Source organism: Schistocerca piceifrons, chromosome 6 (genome assembly GCF_021461385.2).
Source record: "Schistocerca piceifrons isolate TAMUIC-IGC-003096 chromosome 6, iqSchPice1.1, whole genome shotgun sequence".
Classification (NCBI taxonomy): domain Eukaryota; kingdom Metazoa; phylum Arthropoda; class Insecta; order Orthoptera; family Acrididae; genus Schistocerca; species Schistocerca piceifrons.
In genome coordinates this window covers 315,208,844-315,232,519 of record NC_060143.1, presented here as the reverse complement: position 1 = coordinate 315,232,519, position 23,676 = coordinate 315,208,844, and the positions used below count along the sequence as shown (strand labels likewise).

General features: G+C 44.6%; 1 protein-coding gene across 1 annotated transcript in view; it reads right to left on the bottom strand.

Annotated features, from left to right (window-relative positions):
- Positions 1–23,676, bottom strand: part of LOC124802480 (ubiquitin thioesterase otubain-like) — a 71,967-nt gene that overhangs the window by 29,280 nt on the left and 19,011 nt on the right. The window contains exon 4 of the mRNA XM_047263288.1: positions 10,000–10,084. Within this exon, the coding sequence (XP_047119244.1) occupies positions 10,000–10,084 (85 nt within the window). The remainder of the gene's footprint in view (positions 1–9,999; positions 10,085–23,676) is intronic.

Below are 23,676 nucleotides of genomic sequence, written 5' to 3'. Positions count from 1 at the left end.
TCAGTCTCCGGGACTGAGGATGAGCGTGAAGCCCTACGACCAGCTGCTTTTGAGCTCTTCAGCCACTGGCAGGTGTCGTCTTTCCCACTAGAAGAAACCTGAGAAGGAAGTGACCCAAGGGACCCCTTCCTAGTGAAAGAAGCCAAAGAAGACTTACGCTTCTCCAGCTTAGAAGTTGGGATGGATATCCCTGATGGTTGAGGGCGGGGGGGGGTGTCTGATCCCTAAGTAGGTGGTGCAGGAGCAACAGGGAGGGAAATGCCCCCCACCATCAAGGGGGCAGGTGTAGTCTTCCGGCTCTGAGAGGTGACCTGGGTTGGCGGAGCTGATGGTGCCAGAACTGTTGTAGCAGCAGCATAAGATGATGCCATACGCACAGGATGCTGGCGTTCAAACTTTCTCTTAGCCTCAGTGTAAGTCAGTCTGTCCAGGGTCTTGTACTCCATGATTTTCCTTTCTTTCTGGAGAATCCTGCTGTTAGGCGAGCAAGGCGAATGGTGGTCTCCGCAGTTGACACAGATGAGAGGTGTGGCACATGGAGTATTGGGATGTGATGGGCGTCCGCAATCTCGGCATGTGACGCTGGAAGTACAGCGGGAAGACATATGGCCGAAATTCCAGCGCTTAAAGGCATCACATCAGGGGAGGGATAAAGGCCTTTACATCACACCGGTAGATCATTACCTTGACCTTCTCAGGCAATGTATCACCTTCAAAGGCCAAGATGAAGGCACCAGTGGCAACTTGATTATCCTTTGGACCCCGGTGGACACGCTGGACAAAATGTACACCTCGCCACTCTAAATTGGTGCAGAGCTCATTGTCGGACTGCAGAAGAAGGTCTCTGTGAAATATGATACCCTTGACCATGGGGTGCGATGGTTACAGAAACATCCCCCAGCTTGTCACAAGCGAGTAACTCCCATGACTGGGTAGAGGATGCTGTTTTGATCAAGAATGACCCAGATCTCATTTTGGACAAGCCCTCCACCTTCCCGAACTTGTCCTCCAAATGCTCAACAAAAAATCTGAGGCTTCGTCATGAAAGATTCCCCATCAGCTCTCGAACATACAAGGTTCCGGGGCCAATAAGATCCGCTGCGTTCTTTAGCCTGACGTTCCTCCCATGTTGTGGCCAGGAAGGGGAACAATTTGGGGTCATACTTCTGTGTGTTGAATTCAGCTCGTGATCACTTACAGACTGCTGGTGTTTCACCACCAGCAAGAGATGATGGACTACACCTCATCACTTGTCATCCGCCCTGATGCCACCCACTCCGACCAGGGGCCCTCCCCACGGGCACCTCCCAGCTGCAGCAAAGGCCACCTGGCAGGATGGCTACCGCTGGGAGTCCCAATGCCCCAGGGGAATGGGCATGCCCCAGGGGAATGGGCATCTAACCCTTGGCATACATGGGGAGTTAACAGCGCAGGCATCAGCAGAGCAATCCCTGTGTGGTCAGGGGGCTACAACCAACAGGGTACATGGCAGCCCCACCACAACGGACTGGCTACCATGCTGGATATCAGGTGCAAAGAAGTCCATGGTCATCGTCAACACAGAAATCGACACTGCATAGTGCATGGTGGAAAATGCACCCAGGTAGGTGTCCTCGTCCAAGATATGGAGAATGGGCAGGACTGCAATGCGATGACGAGAATGTGGGCTAAAGATCTCAATGCACAATGGACACAATGCACCTTGTAAGGCGCCCTTCCCCAATTGGCTTGCTCTTCGGGAAAATTTTGAAGAATGGGGATCAAACTCTACAGGGGACCATCACATAAAGGCCAAAACGTGTGAAACTCCTTTTAGTCGCCTCATACGACAGGCAGGAATACCTCGGGCCTATTCTAACCCCCAGACCCGCAGGGGGGACCCCACCACTGGTTACACATTAGGCTGGGTGTCGCTAAGACGTTCTAGTGTGGTTGAATCGATGATACTGGAAGCACCACATCAGGATCGGAATGTACAGCGGGACTGTGGTAATTTCCTAGCCTACGTTGATCTTGGAGGGAAGCATCACGCTATCAAAAGTGAGAAAAGGAATGCAGGTGGGCACTAAGGAGGAATCTACCTTTCTCATTACACAATGGACGGCAATGACACCCTGATTAGAGAGGTAAGATTGGATTTTGGCCTCAATCAGAAAGTCTAGCAGCTTAGTGTAAATGACACAACAGGAAGAATTCGAAGTTCTATGGGTTTCGACATGAACAGGGTAGCCGTGGAGAAGCGAGGCAGCAAGCAATTGTTGTGCTTGAGAATCAGAAGCAGTCTCCAAAAGCAAAGTGCCATTCCTTACACGAGAGCAGAATTTCACAGGGCCGGTAATTGCATCAACACCTTTCTCAATAATAAACGGATTTACTGTGGCGAAAGATTGACCATCTTTGGTATGTGATACCACGAGGAACCGTGGTGCAGCAGGAAGGGTCTTTGAATCATTAGCCTCATTATGTTTACATTTTGTAGATTGATTGTGAAGATGATTGACTCATTGCGAGACAATCCCCCATGATTGCCAGCATCTCTGAAAGCGCGCTCCTTCCAACTGGGTGACCCCTTCACAAGGGGCCACAACCGCCGTAGGTGATTGTTCACACCTCAGGTCACACCTCCCGAACACCTGACAGAGGGACCAATTGGCAATTTGGGAAGGTTGTAGCTCAGGCAAGCACCCCTCCGTGGGCCTGGCCTGTACTAGGGGCTGGGAATTACGTGTTACCCAGTCACCTGTTAAGTATCAGATGCGTGAGCCGGCCTTCAGGAGCACACAGGGAGGAAGTAGAAAAAGAGGAACCTAAAACGTCCAAGTAGAGGAACAAGAGGAGAAGGGAAACAAAGAAAGGAAAAGGGAACAATAATCGAAGGTGAGACTGTTCTTACAGACAATGCAGAACATTCCCAATAACACCCCAGACACATTCCCCAAGGGAGGGGAAAAAGAATAACAAGAGGATAGACATGCAGCGTGGAAGGGAAAAAATGCTGCAGAGACTGGGGCCCCGTGGTAGCCAAGCACGAACCCACCAAAGAGTGGCGAGACCCCAGGGAGGGAGGGGCGGGGGGGGGGGGGGGGGGGGGGGGAGATCACAAACATAAGTTTGGCATCAGTTAAATGACATTCCAAGGATATTCTTCCCAAAATTTCAGAATAAATTGTTTCCCCTCATCCTCACAATAGGTGGGACCCTCTCATCCTTGGGATCCTATCCATCTCTCCTCTCTGAGTAAGGAACTATTAGTTCTCAAACCTAGGATAGTATATGTCCTTTTGCAGTATTGTCCATTGCTGGTACTGACTTTTCTCCCAGAGGTAAGTCTGGCCATCAATTCCATATTATAGAACAACTGAGCAGTTATTTTGAAAATTGCTCTCAAAGCATTGGTGTTTGATGAAATTGAACTACTCAAAGCAGTAGCTAAATATTAGCTTATTGAGTACAGAATGGGTTTTAGGGAAGACCATTGAACTGATACTGGTTTTAGTTTAGAACAAGTAATTGAAAAATGTTGAGATTTTTACTAAGAAACTCACTAATTAGTTATATGTATACTTTACAAAAGCCTTTGACAGTGTTTTATTTTTAAAAAATTGAATACAATGAAGTATCTGATATCGGCAATGGACAGCATGCACGAAAACATATAATTAGTGTCTAATCTAGGTGGAGAGGTATGTGATCTGGGGGAATACAGTAGATGAAGTTCAGTAGCAATGAGGAGGATGGGCAGACGTGGTAGGATGCATGGACTTGGCCTGTGAGACACGAGCAGCAAAGCTGGTGGATGTGGCATATTTGCTAGATGGTGTCCAGACAGCAGTTTAGGATGACACGAGAATTACGGAAGCAAAGGATGTGTTGCAGGGATAGCTCCCATCTATACGGTTCAGAAAAGCTTGTTCTAGAGGGAAAGCTCCAAATGGCGGGAGACGTGAAACAGCCAATGAAATCTTTGTCCCTAACAGTATGTTGTGCTACTGGATGGTCAACATGGTTGTTGGACATAGTTTTCCGGTAGCCATTCATTCTGGTGGACAGTTGATGAGCAAGGAGAAGCCTGTGACAGGACTGCAGTAGAATGTGCTGGGTAAGTGAAGGCAGGTCTTTCACCCGAGTCTTCCACAGGGATATGACCATTGTGGCAAAAGGTTCAGAAAGGGCGTGGCATAGGAATGGACTAGGATATCACGTAGGTTGAGTGGGCAATGGAAAACCACTTCAGGAGAGGGGGTCTTGAGTTGGATGTTCCTCATTTCAGGACAGTATGAGAGATAATCAAAGCCCTTGGGAAGGATATGGTTCTGTTGCTCCAGTCCAGGGTGATGCTGGGTGAGGAGCAGGGTGTTATTCCATGGCTGATTCTTGAGGGGTGGTAAGATGATTAGGGTTGTATGAGGAAGTAGCGAGGAAATCTGTTTGTGGACTTCAGGTAGTGCCTACCTCTCATTTGTAGGATTTTTGTGTGTGAAAAGAGTGACAGCTGTCAAAATGCAGACAATGCTGATGGTTAGAGAGAGTAGTATGGGCAGGTGTGTGGATAGAGCCATCAGGGGTGGAGGTCAACATCCAGGAAGGTGGCTCACTGGGTTGAGAAGGACTGGGTGAAATAGATGGAAAAGAAATTTTCAAAGTTGTGGAGGGACGACAAGAGGGTGTCTCAGCCTTGAGTCCAGATCATGAAGATAATCAATGAAACTGAACCAGATAATGACCTTGGGAAGCTATTAAGGTTTCCTCTAGATGGCCCATAAACAGACTGGCATAAGAGGGTGCATGCAGGTGCTCATGACTATACCATGGATTTGTTTGTATACCCTCCATTCAAAGTAGAAGCAGTTTTGTGTTAGAAGCAAGTCAGTAAGGTGTAGGGGAATGAGGTAGTGGGTCTGGAGTCTGAGGGATGTTGGGAGAGGCAGTATTCAATAACAGCAAGACCATAGGGCAAGAGCAGTGTTGGTAAAAAGGGAAGTTGCATTAACAGTGACAAGTTGGGGTTTTGGACGTCAAGGGATGGGGATAGTGAAGAGTCGGAGAAGGAAGCAGTTGGTATCTTTGACATGGGAAGCTATATTTTGGCAATGTGTTGGAGGTGTTGGACAGTAAGTGCCAAAATTCTTGTCAGTGGAGGCACAATAACCAGCAACAATGGGGCATCCAGAATTGTTGGGTGTGTGGATTTTGGTGTGCAGAGTGTCACGGGGAGATGAAGGAAATGGATTCAGGGAAGAGGTTCTGGGAATGGCCTAAGGCTTTAAGCACGAATTGGAGGTTATACTGGACTTCTGGGATGGGATCACTCTGGCATAGTTTATAGGTTGAGGAGTAAGGCAATTCGCAGATGTCACCTACCAAGTGGTCACTGAAATTCAAAATGACAGTGGTGGAACCTTCGTCTGCAAATAGTATATTATGTGAGGATTTGTTTTGAGGCTGTGTAAGGACGCCCTTTCTTCCGCTGAAAGTTTGGTGTTCTTAGGAAGAGACTTGGGGAAGGATGGTGAGGCCAGGTTGGAGGTGAGGAATCCCTGAAAGGCGAATCAGGGAGGAAGGGGGGAGGGGAGGAGAGAGAGAGAGAGAGTCAGGATCATGGTTGGATGGTGATATGAACTGGGAAAGGCATGGTTCAGTGTTGGAATTAGGCTTGCTTTGGTTGATGGGATTGATGGCAAAGAACTGTTCCCATTGCAGCAGAGATCAGGAAAAGGAGAACAGGTTTTTGACAGGTCCAACATGATTAAATTTGGGTTTAGGGCGGAAGGTGAGGCCTTTGGGTAGGACAAACTTCTGTGGGGCTAAGGATTTTGTGGATAGGTTAACAACAGTGTTCCAGGATTGTTTTGGCCCTGGATTTAGTGGCATGTTGGAAGGAAATTTTAGGGAATGTTGCAAGTTGGGAAGGTCAGCTAGGCAGGGTCTGGGTATCAAGAAGGGTTAATAAGGTGGAACACTGTGGGTAGGATACAAGTAGGATAGTGGTGCCCCAAGATGGCAATACAATGTCAGCAGTTGGATAACTTATGGAAATGATGTTTGCAATGCTCATTGAGGTGCTAGAAAGCATGGGATTCAATTTCAGAGATGTGATGTATTTAGTAGCGATTGCACACTAGCATTATCTTGCACATGGAGCAGAGATGTTTCTGGGATGCCTGTGCCATGGAAATGTATTTTTGAAGTACTAGGTATTCTAAATTGTTTATGGTGAATGCCAGTATGGACTGTACTGTAAGAGCATTGCTAACTACCTGTCCATCCATTTCAACATGTCTGGAAATGCCTACACACATAAATTATGTTGTTTTATTTCTTTTTCTTAAGCTTTAATATTATGATATTGTGACTAAGCAAGCTGAGATATTTCTACTCTCCCCTCTTGTTTTGCCATCTGCCTGCTTAAATTCATTTTTTCAGTTTTAACTAATTACCATTAACAAACGTGATTGTAATCTGTACTTTCATAAAAGAGAAAGGCTGGCCCTCAGTTTTAAAGAGTACAACACCAGATCTAATTTTGTGCTTATTTTATGTATATAATTGATTTTCTAATTTATTATGACTATGCCTAGTTAGTATCTTTTGTTATAGGGTGAAATCAGTGATCGTTTTGTAACAAATTCTATTGTTGACGTACAAACAAATATAAATTCTGTACTAATTATAAACATTTGGGGCAACAACTAATAGTGATCTTAAAGGATCTATCTCGCTCCATTCGAAAACGTGTTAGCAAAGCTATATATATTAATTTCATGATTTAAACAAATAATTTGGCTTAAATCTTGTAGTAGAAGAAACTGTTAAAAAGAACCAATTTTTCGATGCATTCAATTGATTTAATTAGTTAAGTTTCAATTGCAATTTCTGTAAATTAAACATCGAACAATGTGTAATTTCATGGCCTATTATTGTGATGATATATAAGAGCCCGATTTTTGGTCACGAGACAGTCAGTACACGGCCGAGTTTCAGACGAGAAACTTGTGTTGGTTAGAACAACAACAATGCTTCAACTTAACTGTGAAATAAGCGTTACACAAGTAGGCCGAGTGTTAAAACAATGACAGTGTCTGCTCCATATGTACCTTCCTATTCTTCAAGAACTGTGAACTTTGTGGTTAGGTTTTTACTGCTCGTAGATGTTCAATAGTAAACTATTGTAGCAGTATGTGGAGGTTTGCCTGCAAACTATTAATAAGGCTTGTCGAAAGTTAAACAATAGTGCACTGGCCATATAACTGTGTATTATTGGGGGGTTGTAAACAGTGAAATTAAAGCACTGTGAAACGTAACTGTGCACCTGTCTGCTACATTATTTACAGTAGTCAGTGTCAGAATTACAAACCCCATATTTCAGCCAGCATAGCAACACAGTACGTCGGCACAGAGGACAATCAATGAAGAAATAAAGAAGGCAAACACTCACAAGAAGTCCAATATCCTTGTAAAATTGATCTATAGAGGAATACCCCCCCCCCCCCCTCCACACCACCACCACCACCACCACCACCACCACCACATCAAGAATTGTACTTCATTGCAGCTGCAGCAGCAGCGATCTATTACCTATTACATGTTGGTGTCTCTCTGAACTTTCCACATGAGCTTTGTGCAAGTAGGTCTCTTCCCATACAACAGTGTTTCTGTCTAATTATCCTATAAATAATTGAACTACAATCTATTAAACAACTGCTTCACGAAAAGTTTCACAGCCTTAGCTTATGTCGTATAAAGATAAGACCTTACAAGGAATTCTTGTTATACTGTCCACAATAATGTTCCACGATTCACTAGATATCTGTGGACCTCAGCATGCCATTACTACTGTCTGTATCTCACACCCCAGATTCACAAAAGACAAACCCTGCATAATTAAAATAAGGGAGAGTACATATGTGGTGTATTTACTATCTTTTGAAGTCCTGCCTTCACTTCTCCATGTTTTTCCAAGCATTCTTGTTTGCCTTATACTTACTTTTGCATTCACTCTGTGCATCAATTATTATTTATACATTTAAGATATTACTATTACTATGCTTATTTTATTTTATTTTATTTTTCTGCTGCTATCTCCCCCTACCTCATCATTTTCTCACTTCTGTTGTCCCTTTCTAAGTCTTATTTTTCCATATGCTCTGCATGGTTTAAGAATTTAACTCTTTTTGCTTATAACTTTCTAGCAGTTTATTGTCAGTATTTAGCAATTTCAATTTTGACTTGTTACTTTTGGGCTAATCCTGCACATTGTGTGTTTTCACATAGTTCCATCTTCCTGGTTCTGGCCAAATTCCTGTTTCTTGTTTGACTGTGCAGGTTATGTATTAGATGCACTGCTACTCTAAGGACCACAGTTCTGCTACTCTTATTGTTATTTCAATTTCCCTTCCAGTGAATCTATACTTGTTTCTTACTGTTTTAATAAAAGAAGGCTTCCACAGTCTGCTGAGCAGTTACTTTCTTTCACTTCCATTTATAATGTTCTGCATCGGTTTAATCTTGTCTACTTCCTATGAGAAACTGCTGCCTAGCTGTGGCACCTGCACGTTTTTCACTAAATCCTAATGTGTTCAAATCTCATCAGTAGTTATACTAATAGTAATATAATAATGCTGATTATGAACTACCCAACTTCCATAGTACTACTAATCAAATTGCAGTAATGACATGGCGTACTGGCAAGAGATTCTTTATACACCAAACTTATAATAATCGTTGATATTTTCTTGAGTCTGATGATTTGACAGCAGCCTAGGCAAATGTAATGCCCTACATATTTAAAATCCTGTTTTATCTTTGAAATAATATTCCTGAAGCAGGCACCAAGTACACGGTTATTTTCCCCTTTTTTTCCTGTCTTAGTATTACAGAGTATGTTTAGTTTGCCACTGTATTTCAGTTCAGAATCCAGTCACATCCAGTTCCAACAATATCTGTTGTGCTAAAATATGCAAGGAACCTTCTAGGCAACATACAATTGTGATTAATTTATTCCCAGGTATGTAAAGATGTGGGCAAGAGAACTCTGATTTAGTTACCAAGTTTCCAACAGTGTTAAAGGGAGAGCACTTAAACTGGAAACTGATACTACAACATATTAACGAAGACAGTAAGCCATGTTTTAAAATACTGTATCAACCCCATCCTCCCCTCCCAACAAAAAATTATTGTGACCATTTTTAACCGTACAAATTCAATTTCTGAACATAATGGATTAGCAACTATTACAATCTCCTTTGATAAAACCAATTGTTTTACAATTAATGATGAACATTAAATTTCTTTCCTACCATTTCAGACCTACTTTGCCCCCCCCCCCCCACAAAAAAAAAAAAGGGACGACACACATTCATTACCAATGCCCATTTACTTTCAACTCATAAAATGCATCTCAAAGAACAATGTTTTGTGTCATATCTTCTCTGGAATACAATCTCAACTCTGTTGAAGTGTGAAAAGTACTGTTTTCACAATATTATGAAAAAGATAAGATTGCTACTCACCAGACAGTGGACATGTAGAGTCGCAGACAGGCACAACAAAGAAAGACTGCTAAACAAGCAAGCTTTCAGACAAAGGGTTTTCTTCTGAATTAGATGCGTGTGCACACAAACGCAACTCACACACACACGACAACTGTCTCAATGCCGAGGCCAGTCTGAGACTGTGGTCATGTGTATGCGAGTTGTGTTCGCATGAGTGTGTTTGTGTATGTTGTTTAATTTGGAAGAAGGCCTTCTGGCTGAAAACTTGCTTATACAGCAGTCTTTTTGTTGTGCCTGTCTGTGACTCAACCTCTCCACTATATGGCAGGTAGCTTTTCATAATATTGTCACTATTCCATTCAGAAATACTCTTGCAAGTTATCTTGTTTATTAGAATACTAAAGAATATTGTGCCGATGCATTTTCCCCCCTTTACCATAGCTTAAAAAACAGTATCATTCTTACCACATATTATTCTACATTTTAATTTCTTCATAAACTTACTTACAGTATCGTGAAAATCTTCAACTGTGAATTCTGGAAAACCCAGAGCAACTAAATTATCCTTGCTTTTGAGCGCCCAATCACGAAATCTGAAAATTAAAATACCTTTATAACAGAATGCAAACAAAAAGGCACTGTTTCACAATTTGTAGCTACAAATATACACTGATACGTCCAGATGAAAAACTATCTTGACATGAAATTATTATTAATGACTAAATTTTGCTTTGCTTCTTGATTCTCCACTCCTAAATCTATCCAAGTCACAAGACTCTGGACAAAGAATACTATGTTTCCGTCAACATCTGCAAACCCATGACGGTAAACAATACTGTAATACAACAGCAGACACAGTGCTATTGTTGACCTCATTCCACCTGTTGTGCACCATTTCCAGTATTCATAGAAAAATAATGTTTGATGCAATTCCATGTCTATCCTCATTAATTTTCAGAGAGAGATATTCAGGTACATTTGACAGCTCAGATGTTACTTTAACCTTGTGTTTTTTGTGCAAATGACTGATAAGAACATACATACTGTCCTACATATTTGGGTTAAACCCTCCTATGAATCATGGACCTTGCCAGAATGAGATGGCTTCAATGCCTCAACAATACATATAAGTCCACAACAGATGCAGCCCCATGGAGATTTATCTGTGGGGAGGCCACATAAACGTATGGTTCCTGAAGGGGCAGCAGCCTTTTCAGGATAATTAACTTTCCTGTCTCTTTGACTCTAACCAACATGGCCTCATTATGTTGGTACAGCAAAGAGGCAAAAGCAAATGAAACTACAGCTGTACTAATACTCAATTACATGTAGCTCTACTGTTTGGTTTAATGATGGCGGCATGACGAGTAAAAGTTCCCAGATACAAAACAGTCCCTCTCTGGGACATAAGTTCTCAGAAGGATGGTGTCACTAATAATAATAATAATGCACTGTATGGGATGGAATGTGGGAGGTTAAACCCTCAGCACTAGAATAGCAGGAGAGGTCAAAAGACACCTCTCAACTTTTTCCACAAAATAGAATTCAGTTTTTAACATCTTTCCTCCAAAATTTATGATTTTTCCTACTTTTTTCTACTTTTGCCAACAGCATACTGCACTTTATTGAATTTTCACAATTTCTACATCTACATGGATACTCTGCAAATCACACTTAAGTGCATGGCAGATTGTTCATCGAACCACCTACAAAATAATTCTCTATTATTCCAATCTCGAACAGTGCATGGAAAAAACGAACACCTATATATTTCCGTGTGCGCTCTGACTTCCCTTGTTTCTCCCTATGTAGGCTGTCATCATCAAAATATTTTCACATTCAGAAGAGTAAGTTGATGATCGAAATTTCGCGAGAAGATTCCAATGCAATGGAAAACGTCATTGTTTTAGTGATGCCCACCCCAAATCCTACATCATGTCTGTGACACTCTCCCTCTCACAAAATGTCCAGCTGTTCTTTAAACTGTCTCAATGTACTCCATTAATCCTATCTGGTAAGGATCTCAGACCACACAGCACTACTCCAAAGCAGGATGGATAAGTGTAGTGTAAGCAGTCACTTTAGTATATCTGTTACATTCTCTAAGTGTTCTGCCAATGAAACACAGTCTTTGGTTTGTGTTCCCACATTTTCTCTGTGCTCTTTCCAATTTAAATTGTTCGTAATTGCCATTCCTAGGCTAATGGAATTAAATGTTGAGAGTGATTCCACGATGTTCATGGAAATGTAATGGACTACTTCTAGAACAGTGAGAGGAGTCAACTGACACCTAGTATAACACCATTCTAAAATATTGCTATGCCCATAATTACAAAGGTACTTGCTTTGCATTTTGCTTTGGTCAACAATCGCAGCCTCAAATGATGATTCTACAACTAAATCCAAACATTATTGGAGTTCTCACAATTAACATAACTTTTCAGTGGTATTTCGTAAGTTGTCACTGGTACTCTCCTCTTAAGTTAGTGTTTTTTGCCTGAAACAACCATTTTCAATTTAGCCTGCCAGATTTTGTGTATTCTGGAGAACTCAGATACTGCATCAGAAAGTGAATTATCAGATTCAGATGGTGATTTCCTGTCAGAGACAGCCGATTATGAAGATAGCAAGACTGAGGAGGGGTTAGTATCATTAGATGTTTCCTCATCTCATTTCTTGCCACCACAGACTCAGTAAAGTGGCACAACAGCAAAGATGAAGGATATACAAGGACTGGAACGGAGTGTCGCTAACACACTGTTGCCTGAGGAGCTGCTTTGAACATCCTGAAGGAGATAGAAGGGCCCACTGCATGTACCTCCATGAAGTGGATGACTCTGTCATTACTGCCTCCTGAATTCTTTTTGACGAATCGATTTTGTGTATTATAAAAAGCACACAGAATCAAATGTTTCAGGGAACTGAGAGGCAATGATAGATATCATGTACACCAGAGGAGCTGTTTGAATTAGAATTGTTTCCTTGGATAACCTTTCTTGGGGAGCGTAATTTTACAATGGATAAAATGTTGAGAGTGATTCCACAAAATTATTACACTCCTCTGCTTCAATGAGAACAACTGAATTCAGTCCACCCAAACATTTGTTTCATGATGGAGATGGAAAAGGCTGGCTGCCTTCCCTTCCTTTACGTATTGGTCAGAAAGAAGGTTGATGGTACTTTGGGACATGTCACTTATAGAAAGCCTACTCACCCTACTTGTTTCTACAGATCGATAGTTGTCACCATCTGGCTCAGCACGAAGGTGTACTTCGTACCTTGGTTCACACTGCTCACATCCTCTCAGGCAGTGGGAGTTTGTTAGATGAGATAGCCCATCTTGAAGTCATCTTTTGTCAGAATGGTTATACTGAAAAGACAGATTGACCAATTGTGCACCAAGTGGGAGATGATAATACTGAGATGGCATCAAAATTCTATGACCTTTTAGCTTTCAAAAGGAGTATTTCCAGCAGGATTGGTCATATTTTGCAAAAATATAGGTTGGTTGGTTGGTTGTTTGAGGTTAAAGGGACCAAACAGCAAGGTCATCAGTCCCTTGTTTCAAATAGACTCCATTCTGCTAACGGGACATCTCAGAAAAGTCAGAACAATAAAACGGAAAAAGGGGAAACGTAAAAGGGCAGTCACGTTGTCAATAGTAAAAACAAATGAGGGAAGTTGGCAAGAGAACGAACCCAACACTATGCTGAAGCAGCATAGGCAAGACCACCTGTGACTTAAAAGGTACAACTGCTATAATGCAGAAAGTACGTATGGGAATAGAAAAACTAACCAAGCCTTAAAAAGAAGAGGTAAAAACAGAGTAAAAGGGAAAGAAAAGAGGATTCCGGTCAGGGAGGTGAATCGGGAATCTCTGAACACTGCCTACAGTGGGAGACACCCAAACACTCACCGCCCTGCCCCAACACCAGAGGGAGATTAAAAACTTTAAAACTGAGAATAAAAACCACTCTCCCGGAGGAAACCTAGAACCAGAGAGACCATCCGGGAATCGTCAGCCAACATCAAAGGTAAAGTGTGGGGGAGTCTGTACTTAGCACGCAGAGCCAAAAGAAGGGGGCATTCAACCAAAATGTGGGCCACTGACTAGAAGGCTCCACAACCACATAGCGGGGGTGGCTCATCACGCAAAAGGAAACCATGGGTCAGCCTGGTATGGCCAATGCGGAGACGACACAGTGCGGTCGAGTCCTTGCGGGAGAGGCGAAAGGAAGAACGCCATGGGCCTGGATTCACCTTAATGGCACGAAGTTTATTAGACAGTGGAGTAGCCTCCCAAGAATTGGCCCATGACTGTGCAAAGTGGGATTTGATGTGAAGCCGTAAATCCGCTGCAGGAGGGGTTACAGAAAACGGGGGGGTAAGTAACTGCTCCCCCAGCCAAACGATCAGTGAGCTCATTACCCGGGATACCCACATGGCCCGGGACCCATAGGAAGTCAATGGAACAAGCAGCATGGTGAAGATCAGCGAGATGGTCATGGATGGCAGAGACCAAGGGGTGGCGCGAAAAACACCGGTCAATAGCAAGAAGGCCACTCATCGAGTCCGTACATAACAAAACGCGGTTTTGTTGGGATTGTTTAATAAAGGTAAGGGCCCGGGAAATTGCCATCAATTCCGCAGTAAACACCCCACATGAGGGTGGCAGTAGATGATTTTCCGTTCCAACAAAGGACGTGAAGGCATACCCAACATGATCAGCAGATTTAGAGCCATCAGTGTAAAAAACAACAGCATCCCGAAACTCCCATAAAATTTGGCGGAAAAAGGAACGGAACACCACCGGGCGGATGGAATCTTTCGGACCGCGGCGGAGATCCATCCGAATTCGAGGCCGAGGAACTAACCAAGGAGGGGTGGAGGGGAGGGAGCGAGGAAGACAGGACAAAGAAGGAAGCCGAAAATCACGGTTAAGAGACGCAAGGCGCAGTCCAACCAGTAAACCCGCCCGAGGGCGGGAGTCAGGCGGGCGACGTCCATGGTCTGGGAATAGGATAGAATAGGAAGGATGAGCGGGAGAAGAACGGATAGTAAGGGCATAAGACACCAGAAGCTGGGACCGCCGAACAGAAAGGGGGGGGGATCCCAGCTTCAACCAGGAGACTATCAACAGGGCTAGTAGGGAAGGCACCGGTGGCCAAACGGATACCACGATGGTGGACCGGATCCAGCACGTGCAGCGTGGAAGGAGCAGCTGAACCATAAACTTGACAACCATAGTCCAAACGTGACAGAACTAGAGCACGATAAAGACGGAGGAGGAGGGAACGGTCCGCACCCCAAGAGGAGTGGGCAAGGAAGCGAAGGACATTGAGTTTACGGAAACATCCTACCTTCAGGAGTCTGATATGGGGCAGCCAAGTGAGCTTGTTGTCGAAAAGAAGACCTAGGAAACGAAACTGTGGAACCACAGGCAATCTTTGTGCAGCGAGATAGAGCGCTGGATCAGGGTGGACCGTAGTACGGCGACAGAAGTGGACCACCCGCGATTTTAAAGGAGAGAATTGAAACCCGTGTGAGAGGGTCCATGCAGAGGCACGCCGTATAGCCACCTGGAGCTGCCGTTCTGCAGATGGCATCGAGGAGGAACTAACCCAAATGCAGAAATCATCCACATACAGGGCAGGGGCGACCAAGGGACCGACAGAGGCCACAAGTCCATCGATAGCAATGAGGAAAAGAAGGACACTCAAGACAGAACCCTGTGGGATGCCCGTCTCCTGGGTCCGTGGAGAACTAAAAGCAGTACCAACTCGAACTCTGAATGACCGATGGATCAGGAACTGGCGGATAAAAATCGGGAGTGGGCCCCGAAGACCCCACTGATGAAGGGTTAGTAAGATGTGATGGCGCCAGGCCGTGTCATAGGCCTTGCGAAGGTCAAAAAACACTGCAACCAAATGGCGGCACTGGGAAAAAGCCTGCCGAACTGCGGATTCCAAGCGAAGTAAATGATCGATTGGAGATCGTCCCTCTCGAAAGCCACACTGGTAAGGGGACAATAGATCCCGAGATTCGAGGACCCAAGTGAGCCGACGGGCTACCAGCCGTTCAAGTAACTTACAACCAACATTGGTCAAACTAATTGGCCGATAGCTGTCAACAGATAGGGGGTTCTGACCAGGCTTAAGGACAGGAACCACAATGCTATCCCTCCACTGAGAAGGGAAGTCACCCTGGAGCCAGATACGGTTAAACACCCGAAGAAGATGGTGCCGTTGTGGCGCACTGAGATGTTGAAGCAGCTGGTTATGAATGGAATCTGGGCCAGGGGCCGTATCGTGAGAAGAAGATAGAGCAGAAAGAAATTCCCATTCAGTGAAAGGTTCGTTGTAAGATTCTGACTCAGAAGTGGTGAAACATAAGGTGACAGCTTCAGCCTGCTGTTTTTGATGAAGGAAAGCAGCTGGATAGGAGGCCGACGCTGATGCCACTGCAAAATGGGTCGCAAGATGTTCTGCGACAACTAATGGGTCCGTACAAATGCCATCTGGGAGGTGAAGGCCTGGGAGGGTGGACTGCCGATGGCAACCTTGGAGAGAGCGAAGTGTAGCCCATACCCGTGACAGAGGGACAGTGGAACCAAGGGAAGAAACGAATCGTTCCCAACATATCCGCTTGCTCTGTTTGATTAAATAACGGGCTTTAGCGCGAAGGCGCTTAAAGGTAGAAAGGCTGGCTACAGATGGGTGCCTCTTAAAGTGTTGCAAAGCTCGACGGCGATCACGGATGGCAATGGCAATGGCCGTACTCCACCACGGGACTTGCCGACGACGAAATTGTCCAGATGAGCGCGGGACAGCAAGGTTAGCAGCGCGAACAATCACGTCAGACACGTTACGTAGGACGTCATCAATACAACCCGACAAAGAGGGAGAAAACTCGACCTGTGCAGTATATAGAGGCCAATCGGCGCGGTGGAAAGACCAACGAGGTAACCTCTCCATCGGGGAGCGGGAAGGGAGCGTGATAATCAACGGGAAATGGTCACTATCACAAAGGTCGTCATGTGGCGACCAGTGTAATGAAGGGAGGAGAGAGGGAGAAGAAAGAGAAAGATCAATGGCAGAAAAGGTACCATGACCAGCACTGAAATGAGTAGGGGAGCCATCATTAAGAAGGCACAGGTCGTGGTCTGCAATAAATTGGTCTATAAGAAGACCTCGTCTAGATGGAAAGGCACTGCCCCACAAAGGATGATGAGCATTAAAATCCCCAAGGAGGAGGAAGGGAGGAGGAAGTTGCTGAAGAAGGGTGATTAAGGCAGCAGGTGTAAGAGTCCTGTCAGGAGGGAGATAAAGATTGCATACAGTGACTGCAGAGTCTAAGTGGACCCTAACAGCAACCGCTTCTAATGTAGTTTGGAGAGGAATCCACGTGCTAGCAATGTCTGTACGGACCAACGTACAAACGCCACCAGAAGCCCGCAAGGGTCCGACCCGATTTCGACAGAAAACACGGAACCCACGGAGGGTCGGTGAGTGAGCATCAGTAAAATGAGATTCCTGGAGAACCACACAAGCTGCTGAGTAGGACGAAAGAAGGGATTTCAATTCCGGAAGGTGACGATAGTAGCCATTACAATTCCATTGGAGAACCACAGAACGATGGTTTAAATGAGGGCTGAACACGCTAAATCCAGTCATACCGCCGGGTCCCCACCCGTCACCGACAAGGAGGGGGCGACATCCATAAACGACAGGTCAGAATCCAGTTGTGAAGTCGGGGAAGGGACCTCCGGTGACACCAGAGGCTCTTTGTCCCGGGACTTATGTTTCTTCTTCTTTTCAGGCTGAGATCGAGGAGGGCTGTGTGGCAGAATGGAGCCAGCTGCAGCAAGATCAGGAACAGAAAGAGACCGGGCGACCTGGGGGCCGATAGACCGCGGCTCTCGCGGTCGCCGCGCTGCAGCAGACCTTTGACCTGGAAGGTGCCGGGAAGGGGCATCCCGGGAGAGGCGCCCTTGACCGGCAGACGCCGAAGGAGTGGGACACTTCTCCGGCTGGGGAGGGGGAGCAGCGCCCAGAGGAGAAGGTGTGGGAGCCGCAGGGGAGGGGGGAAGGAGAGGGGTCCGGGATGGGGGTAAGGAAGGGGGAGGAAGGGATGAAGATGTAACCAAGGCGTAACTAGATGTCATGGACACAGGGTGCAATCGTGCATATTTCTTACGGGCCTCTGTGTAGCTTAAACGATCAAGGGACTTATACTCCTGTATCTTTTTTTCTTTCTTATAGACTGGGCAATCTGCTGAACGTGGAGAATGACTACCATGACAATTTACACATACAGGAGGGGGAACACAGGGACTCCCCTCATGGAGTGGACGTCCACAGTCACCACAGAGAGGGTCCTGGGTACAGCGAGAAGACATGTGGCCAAAACGCAAGCACTTAAAACACCGCATAGGAGGTGGGATGTACGGCTTCACATCACAGCGATAGACCATAATCTTAACTTTCTCAGGAAGGGTATCCCCTTCAAAGGCCAGGATAAAGGCACCAGTATCAATACGATTATCTTTAGGACCCTTCTGAACACGCCGAACAAAGTGAACACCCCGCCGTCCGAGATTGTCCCGAAGTTCCTCATCAGTTTGAAGGATGAGGTCTCTGTGAAAAATCACACCTTGTACCATATTTAGAGACTGGTGAGGGGTAATGGACACGGGTATTGTGCCAAGACGGGTACAGGCACGAAGGGCCGCAGATTGGGCAGCCGAAGCAGTTTTTATCAGCAACGAACCTGACCGCATCTTGCTCAGGGAGTCCACTTCGCCGAACTTGTCTTCAATGTGTTCCACAAAGAATAAAGGTTTGACACTGGTGAAAGTATCTCCATCAGTCCTGGTGCAAACTAGATAACGGGGGAAAGGTTTTGCCCCTAGACGACGGGCCTGACCCTCCTCCCAGGGGGTAGCCACGGAAGGGAAGGCCGAAGGGGCAAGAGAAGCAGCACTTGAGGAATCAGTATCATGCAGAGAGACGGCCGCAGAAGAGCGGCCAGAGTTTTGGACCCGTATGCGTTTCATCTGCATAGCATCCGCCCTGATACCACCCACTCCGATCAGGGGCTCTCCTCACGGGCGCCACCCAGCCACAGCAAGGGCCGTCTGGCACGGCGGCCATTGCCGGGAGTTCCGATGCTCCAGGATGACGAGCAACCACTCCAAGGCATGCATGAGGAGGTCACAGCTCAGGTATCAGAAGTGTGATCCCTGTGTGTTCAGGGGGCTCAACCAAAAGGGTACATAGCGACCCCACCACACGGGCTGGCTACCGTGCTGGCTATGCACCCTAGCATCAGACAACGACGTAAAAGAAAAGGTGGAATGTACTAGGAGGGCACACGTCAGAGACACTAGGTAAGGTGCTCTTCCCCAAATGGCTCACACTACGGAAGAGAAATTTTGGAATGGAGGTCAAACCCCAGAGGGGACCAAGGAATGCCAAAAGGAGGAGATGATTACGCAACAAAGCCGGAGTGTAAAACCGACAGAACCAGGAGGATAGCGGGGGCCAACATAAGCAAGGACACCAATAGAGGGAGAGGAGAGGGCGAGGGGAAAGGGGTATGGAGGGGAAAGGAGGGGAAGGGAAAGGAAATGCAGCGCGGGAGAGAAAGAAGGCTGCAATGGCTCGGGGCCCCGTGCTCGCCACGCACGTATCCACAAAAGAGTTGTGGACCCCCTGGGGATGCAAAAATATAATGTGAAATGAATTTTTCAACCACCATCTAAAATTAGGGTCCTTTTAGGTTCCATAAAGAATGATTTTGGTTGGTGTTAGGTGGCTGTCTACTGTATTTGTTGGATTGGTGTACTGTGCGTAAGGGTCACACACGTTTACAGCAGCCGAGCAAATCTGCTACTGCAGAACATTGTCTTGGCACCAGTCGTCCTATGGAATATAACAACAAGGAGATTCTAGCATGCATTTCCACCTAATTGGGATAATTTATTAAGGAAGTAGTTGAAATTAAATTATTAAGTGGCCTTATAAAGAGATAGAGGTTTTGCTTAAATTCTGCATGGAGTCCTGCTTTCTCCCTTGTCAAACACAGAGGGACAGAATTAATGCTACCTCACCTCGGTTGCTAATTTTCACTATCAATAACTTCTGACATGTCATCTTTGGTTGTGTGGTGGTGCTAGCGTTTACAGTATGCTGTATGCCTTTTGTGTGTGTGTGTGTGTGTGTGTGTGTGTGTGTGTGTGTGTGTTACATCTTTCTGGTATTGTTCTGCAAACCGAAGTTTTAAATTCCCTTGCATAGCACTTACTTACTGCAGTTTTGCCTTGAAAATGAGAGGGTGTGGTCCTGTCAAAATATCTGCAGTTATAGACAGTGTCACACAGCTGCATTCCTGTAAACTATTTGTAGATTGTACATGCCAGGAGAAACTCAGGTCTCAAATTTAAGTTTAAACTTGCCAGGATTATCTTGATTATTTAAAACTGTACTATGCACCTATCTGTTCATCCTATGCATAAAAAAATACAAAATAAAATTTTAAAAAAAATGTCAGTGAGGCATTTAAAGGTAGTACCCTAAAACTGTGGAGACTTTATGAAGATAGTGTTGTTTAAAATAGTGCTTTTTATCAACAGTGCCTGAAAATATGAACCAATCATGAATCTGATGCAGGGTCAAAATTGTACATGTCTCCTGGGGCATTCTAACCACATCATTTACGTAGATGACACTGAACCCACCGAAAGTATATTTCTGATTCAGAACTCAACCAACCAACTTGTCTGTTAATTCTTTTCTCCAAATGCAAAGTGTCTAATTATTTAACTACTGTCCCCTTCACCTACAGCAGCACTCCAGTTATCCATTACAAAGAGGTTTAAATCATCCTTAGTACCACTAGCGACTTCATTCAGCTCACTGATAATTTTCCCTCACTGTCTTCATTCTGAGTGGAGGCACGCATTAAAGTTTACATTCTAAGCCATTGATGGTTTTGTGTTCTCCTGGTGTATTAGTTCTTCAAACAGTCCACAGGTGTACTGCTCGTATCCTTTCACTATCTGTCCCGACTCTCTGCCTAGGCCACCACCACTTGTTCTGCTCTGTTCTTTATTATGTTGTTGTGGTCTTGAGTCCTGAGACCGCCTTGATGCAGCTCTCCATGCTACTCTATCCTGTGCAAGCTGCTTCATCTCCCAGTACCTACTGCAACCTACACCCTTCTGAATCTGCTTAGTGCATTCATCTCTTGGTGTCCCTCTACGATTTTTACCCTCCATGCTGCCCTCCAATACTAAATTGGTGATCTCTTGATGCCTCAGAACATGTTGAACCAACCGATCCCTTCTTCTGGTCAAGTTGTGCCACAAACTTCTCTTCTCCCCAATCCTATTCAATACCTCCTCATTAGTTATATGATCTACCAAACTAATCTTCAACATTCTTCTGTAGCACCACATTTCTTGTCCAAACTAGTTATCGTCCATGTTTCACTTCCATACATGGCTACACTCCATACAAACACTTTCAGAAACGACTTCCTGACACCTAAATCAATACTCGATGTTAACAAATTTCTCTTCTTCAGAAACGCTTTCCTTGCCATTGCCAGTCTACATTTTATATCCTCTCTACTTCAACCATCATCAGTTATTTTGCTCCCCAAATAGCAAAACTCCTTTACTACTTTAAGTGTCTCATTTCCTAATCTAATTCCCTCAGCATCACCCGACTTAATTCGACTACATTCCATTATCCTCGTTTTGCTTTTGTTGACGCTCATCTTATACCCTCCTTTCGTGACACTGTCCTTTCCGTTCAACTGCTCTTCCAAGTCCTTTGCTGTCTCTGATAGAATTACAATGTCATCGGCGAACCTCAAAGTTTTTATTTCTTCTCCATGGATTTTAATACCAAATACGAATTTCTCTTTTGTTTCCTTCACTGCTTGCTCAATACACAGATTGAATAACATCGGGGATAGGCTACAACCCTGTCTCACTCCCTTCCCAACCACTGCTTCACTTTCGTTCCCCTCAACTCTTATAACTGCCATCTGGTTTCTGTAAAAATTGTAAATAGCCTTTCGCTCCCTGTATTTTACCCCTGCCACCTTCAGAATTTGAAAGAGTATTCCAGTCAACATTGTCAAAAGCTTTCTCTAAGTCTACAATTGCTAGAAACGTAAGTTTGCCTTTCCTTAATCTAGCTTCTAAGATAAGTCGTAGGGTCAGTATTGCCTCACGTGTTCCAACATTTCTACGGAATCCAAACTGATCTTCCCCGAGGTCAGCTTCTACCAGTTTTTCCATTCGTCTGTAGAGAATACGCGTTAGTATTTTGCATCCGTGACTTATTAGACTGATTGTTCGGTAATTTTCACATCTGTCAGCATCTGCTTTCTTTGGGATCGGAATTATATATTCTTCTTGAAGTCTGAGGGTATTTTGCCTGTCTCATACATCTTGCTCACCAGATGGTGGAGTTTTGTCAGGACTGGCTCTCCCAAGGCAGTCAGTAGTTCTAATGGAATGTTGTCTACTCCCGGGGCCTTGTTTCGACTTAGGTCTTTCAGTGCTCTGTCCAATTCTTCACGCAGTATCATATCTCCCATTTCATCTTCATCTACATCCTCTTCCATTTCCATAATATTGTCCTCAAGTACACTGCCCTTGTATAGGCCCTCTATATACTCCCTCCACTTTTCTGCTTCCCCTTCTTTGCTTAGAACTGGGTTTCCATCTGAGCTCTTGTTGATACTCATACAAGTGGTTCTCTTATCTCCAAAGGTCTCTTTAATTTTCCTGTAGGCAGTATCTATCTTACCCCTAGTGAGATAAGCCTCTACATCCTTACATTTGTCCTCTAGCCATCCCTGCTTAGCCGTTTTGCACTTCCTGTCGATCTCATTTTTGAGACGTTTGTATTCCTTTTTGTCTGCTTCATTTACTGCATTTTTATATTTTCTCCTTTCATCAATTAAATTCAATATTTCTTCTGTTACCCAAGGATTTCTACTAGCCCTCGTCTTTTTACCTACTTGATCCTCTGCTGCCTTCACTACTTCATCCCTCAGAGCTGCCCATTCTTCTTCTACTGTATTTCTTTCTCCCATTCCTGTCAATTGTTCCCTTATGCTCTCCCTCAAACTCTCTACAACCTCTGGTTCTTTCAGTTTATCCAGGTCCCATCTCCTTAATTTCCCACCTTTTTGCAGTTTCTTCAGTTTTAATCTACAGTTCATAACCAATAGATTGTGGTCAGAATCCACATCTGCCCCTGGAAATGTCTTACAATTTAAAACCTGGTTCCTAAATCTCTGTCTTACCATTACGTAATCTATCTGAAACCTGTCAGTATCTCCAGGCTTCTTCCATGTATACAACCTTCTTTCATGATTCTTGAACCAAGTGTTAGCTACGATTAAGTTGTGCTCTGTGCAAAATTCTATCAGGCGGCTTCCTCTTTCATTTCTTAGCCCCAATCCATATTCACCTACTACGTTTCCTTCTCTCCCTATTCCTACTACCGAATTCCAGTCACCCATGACCATTAAATTTTCGTCTCCCTTCACTACCTGAATAATTTCTTTTATTTCATCATACATTTCTTCAATTTCTTCGTCATCTGCAGAGCTAGTTGGCGTATAAACTTGTACTACTGTAGTAGGCGTGGGCTTTGTGTCTATCTTGGCCACAATAATGCATTCACTATGGCTTTTGTTGCAGCTTACCCGCACTCCTATTTTTTTATTCATTATTAAACCGACTCCTGCATTACCCCTATTTGATTTTGTATTTATAACTCTGTATTCACCTAACCAGAAGTCTTGTTCCTGCTGCCACCGAACTTCACTAATTCCCACTATATCTAACTTTAACCTATCCATTTCCCTTTTTAAATTTTCTAACCTACCTGCCCGATTAAGGGAGCTGACATTCCATGCTCCGATCCGTAGAACGCCAGTTTTTTTACTCCTGACGACGAAGTCTTCTTGAGTAGTCCCCGCCCGGAGATCCGAATGGGGGACTATTTTACCTACGGAATATTTTACCCAAGAGGACGTCATCATCATTTAACCATACAGAAAGCTGCATGCCCTTGGGAAAAATTACAGCTGTAGTTTCCCCTTGCTTTCAGCCATTCGCAGTACCAGCACAGCAAGGCCGTTTTGGTTAGTGTTACAA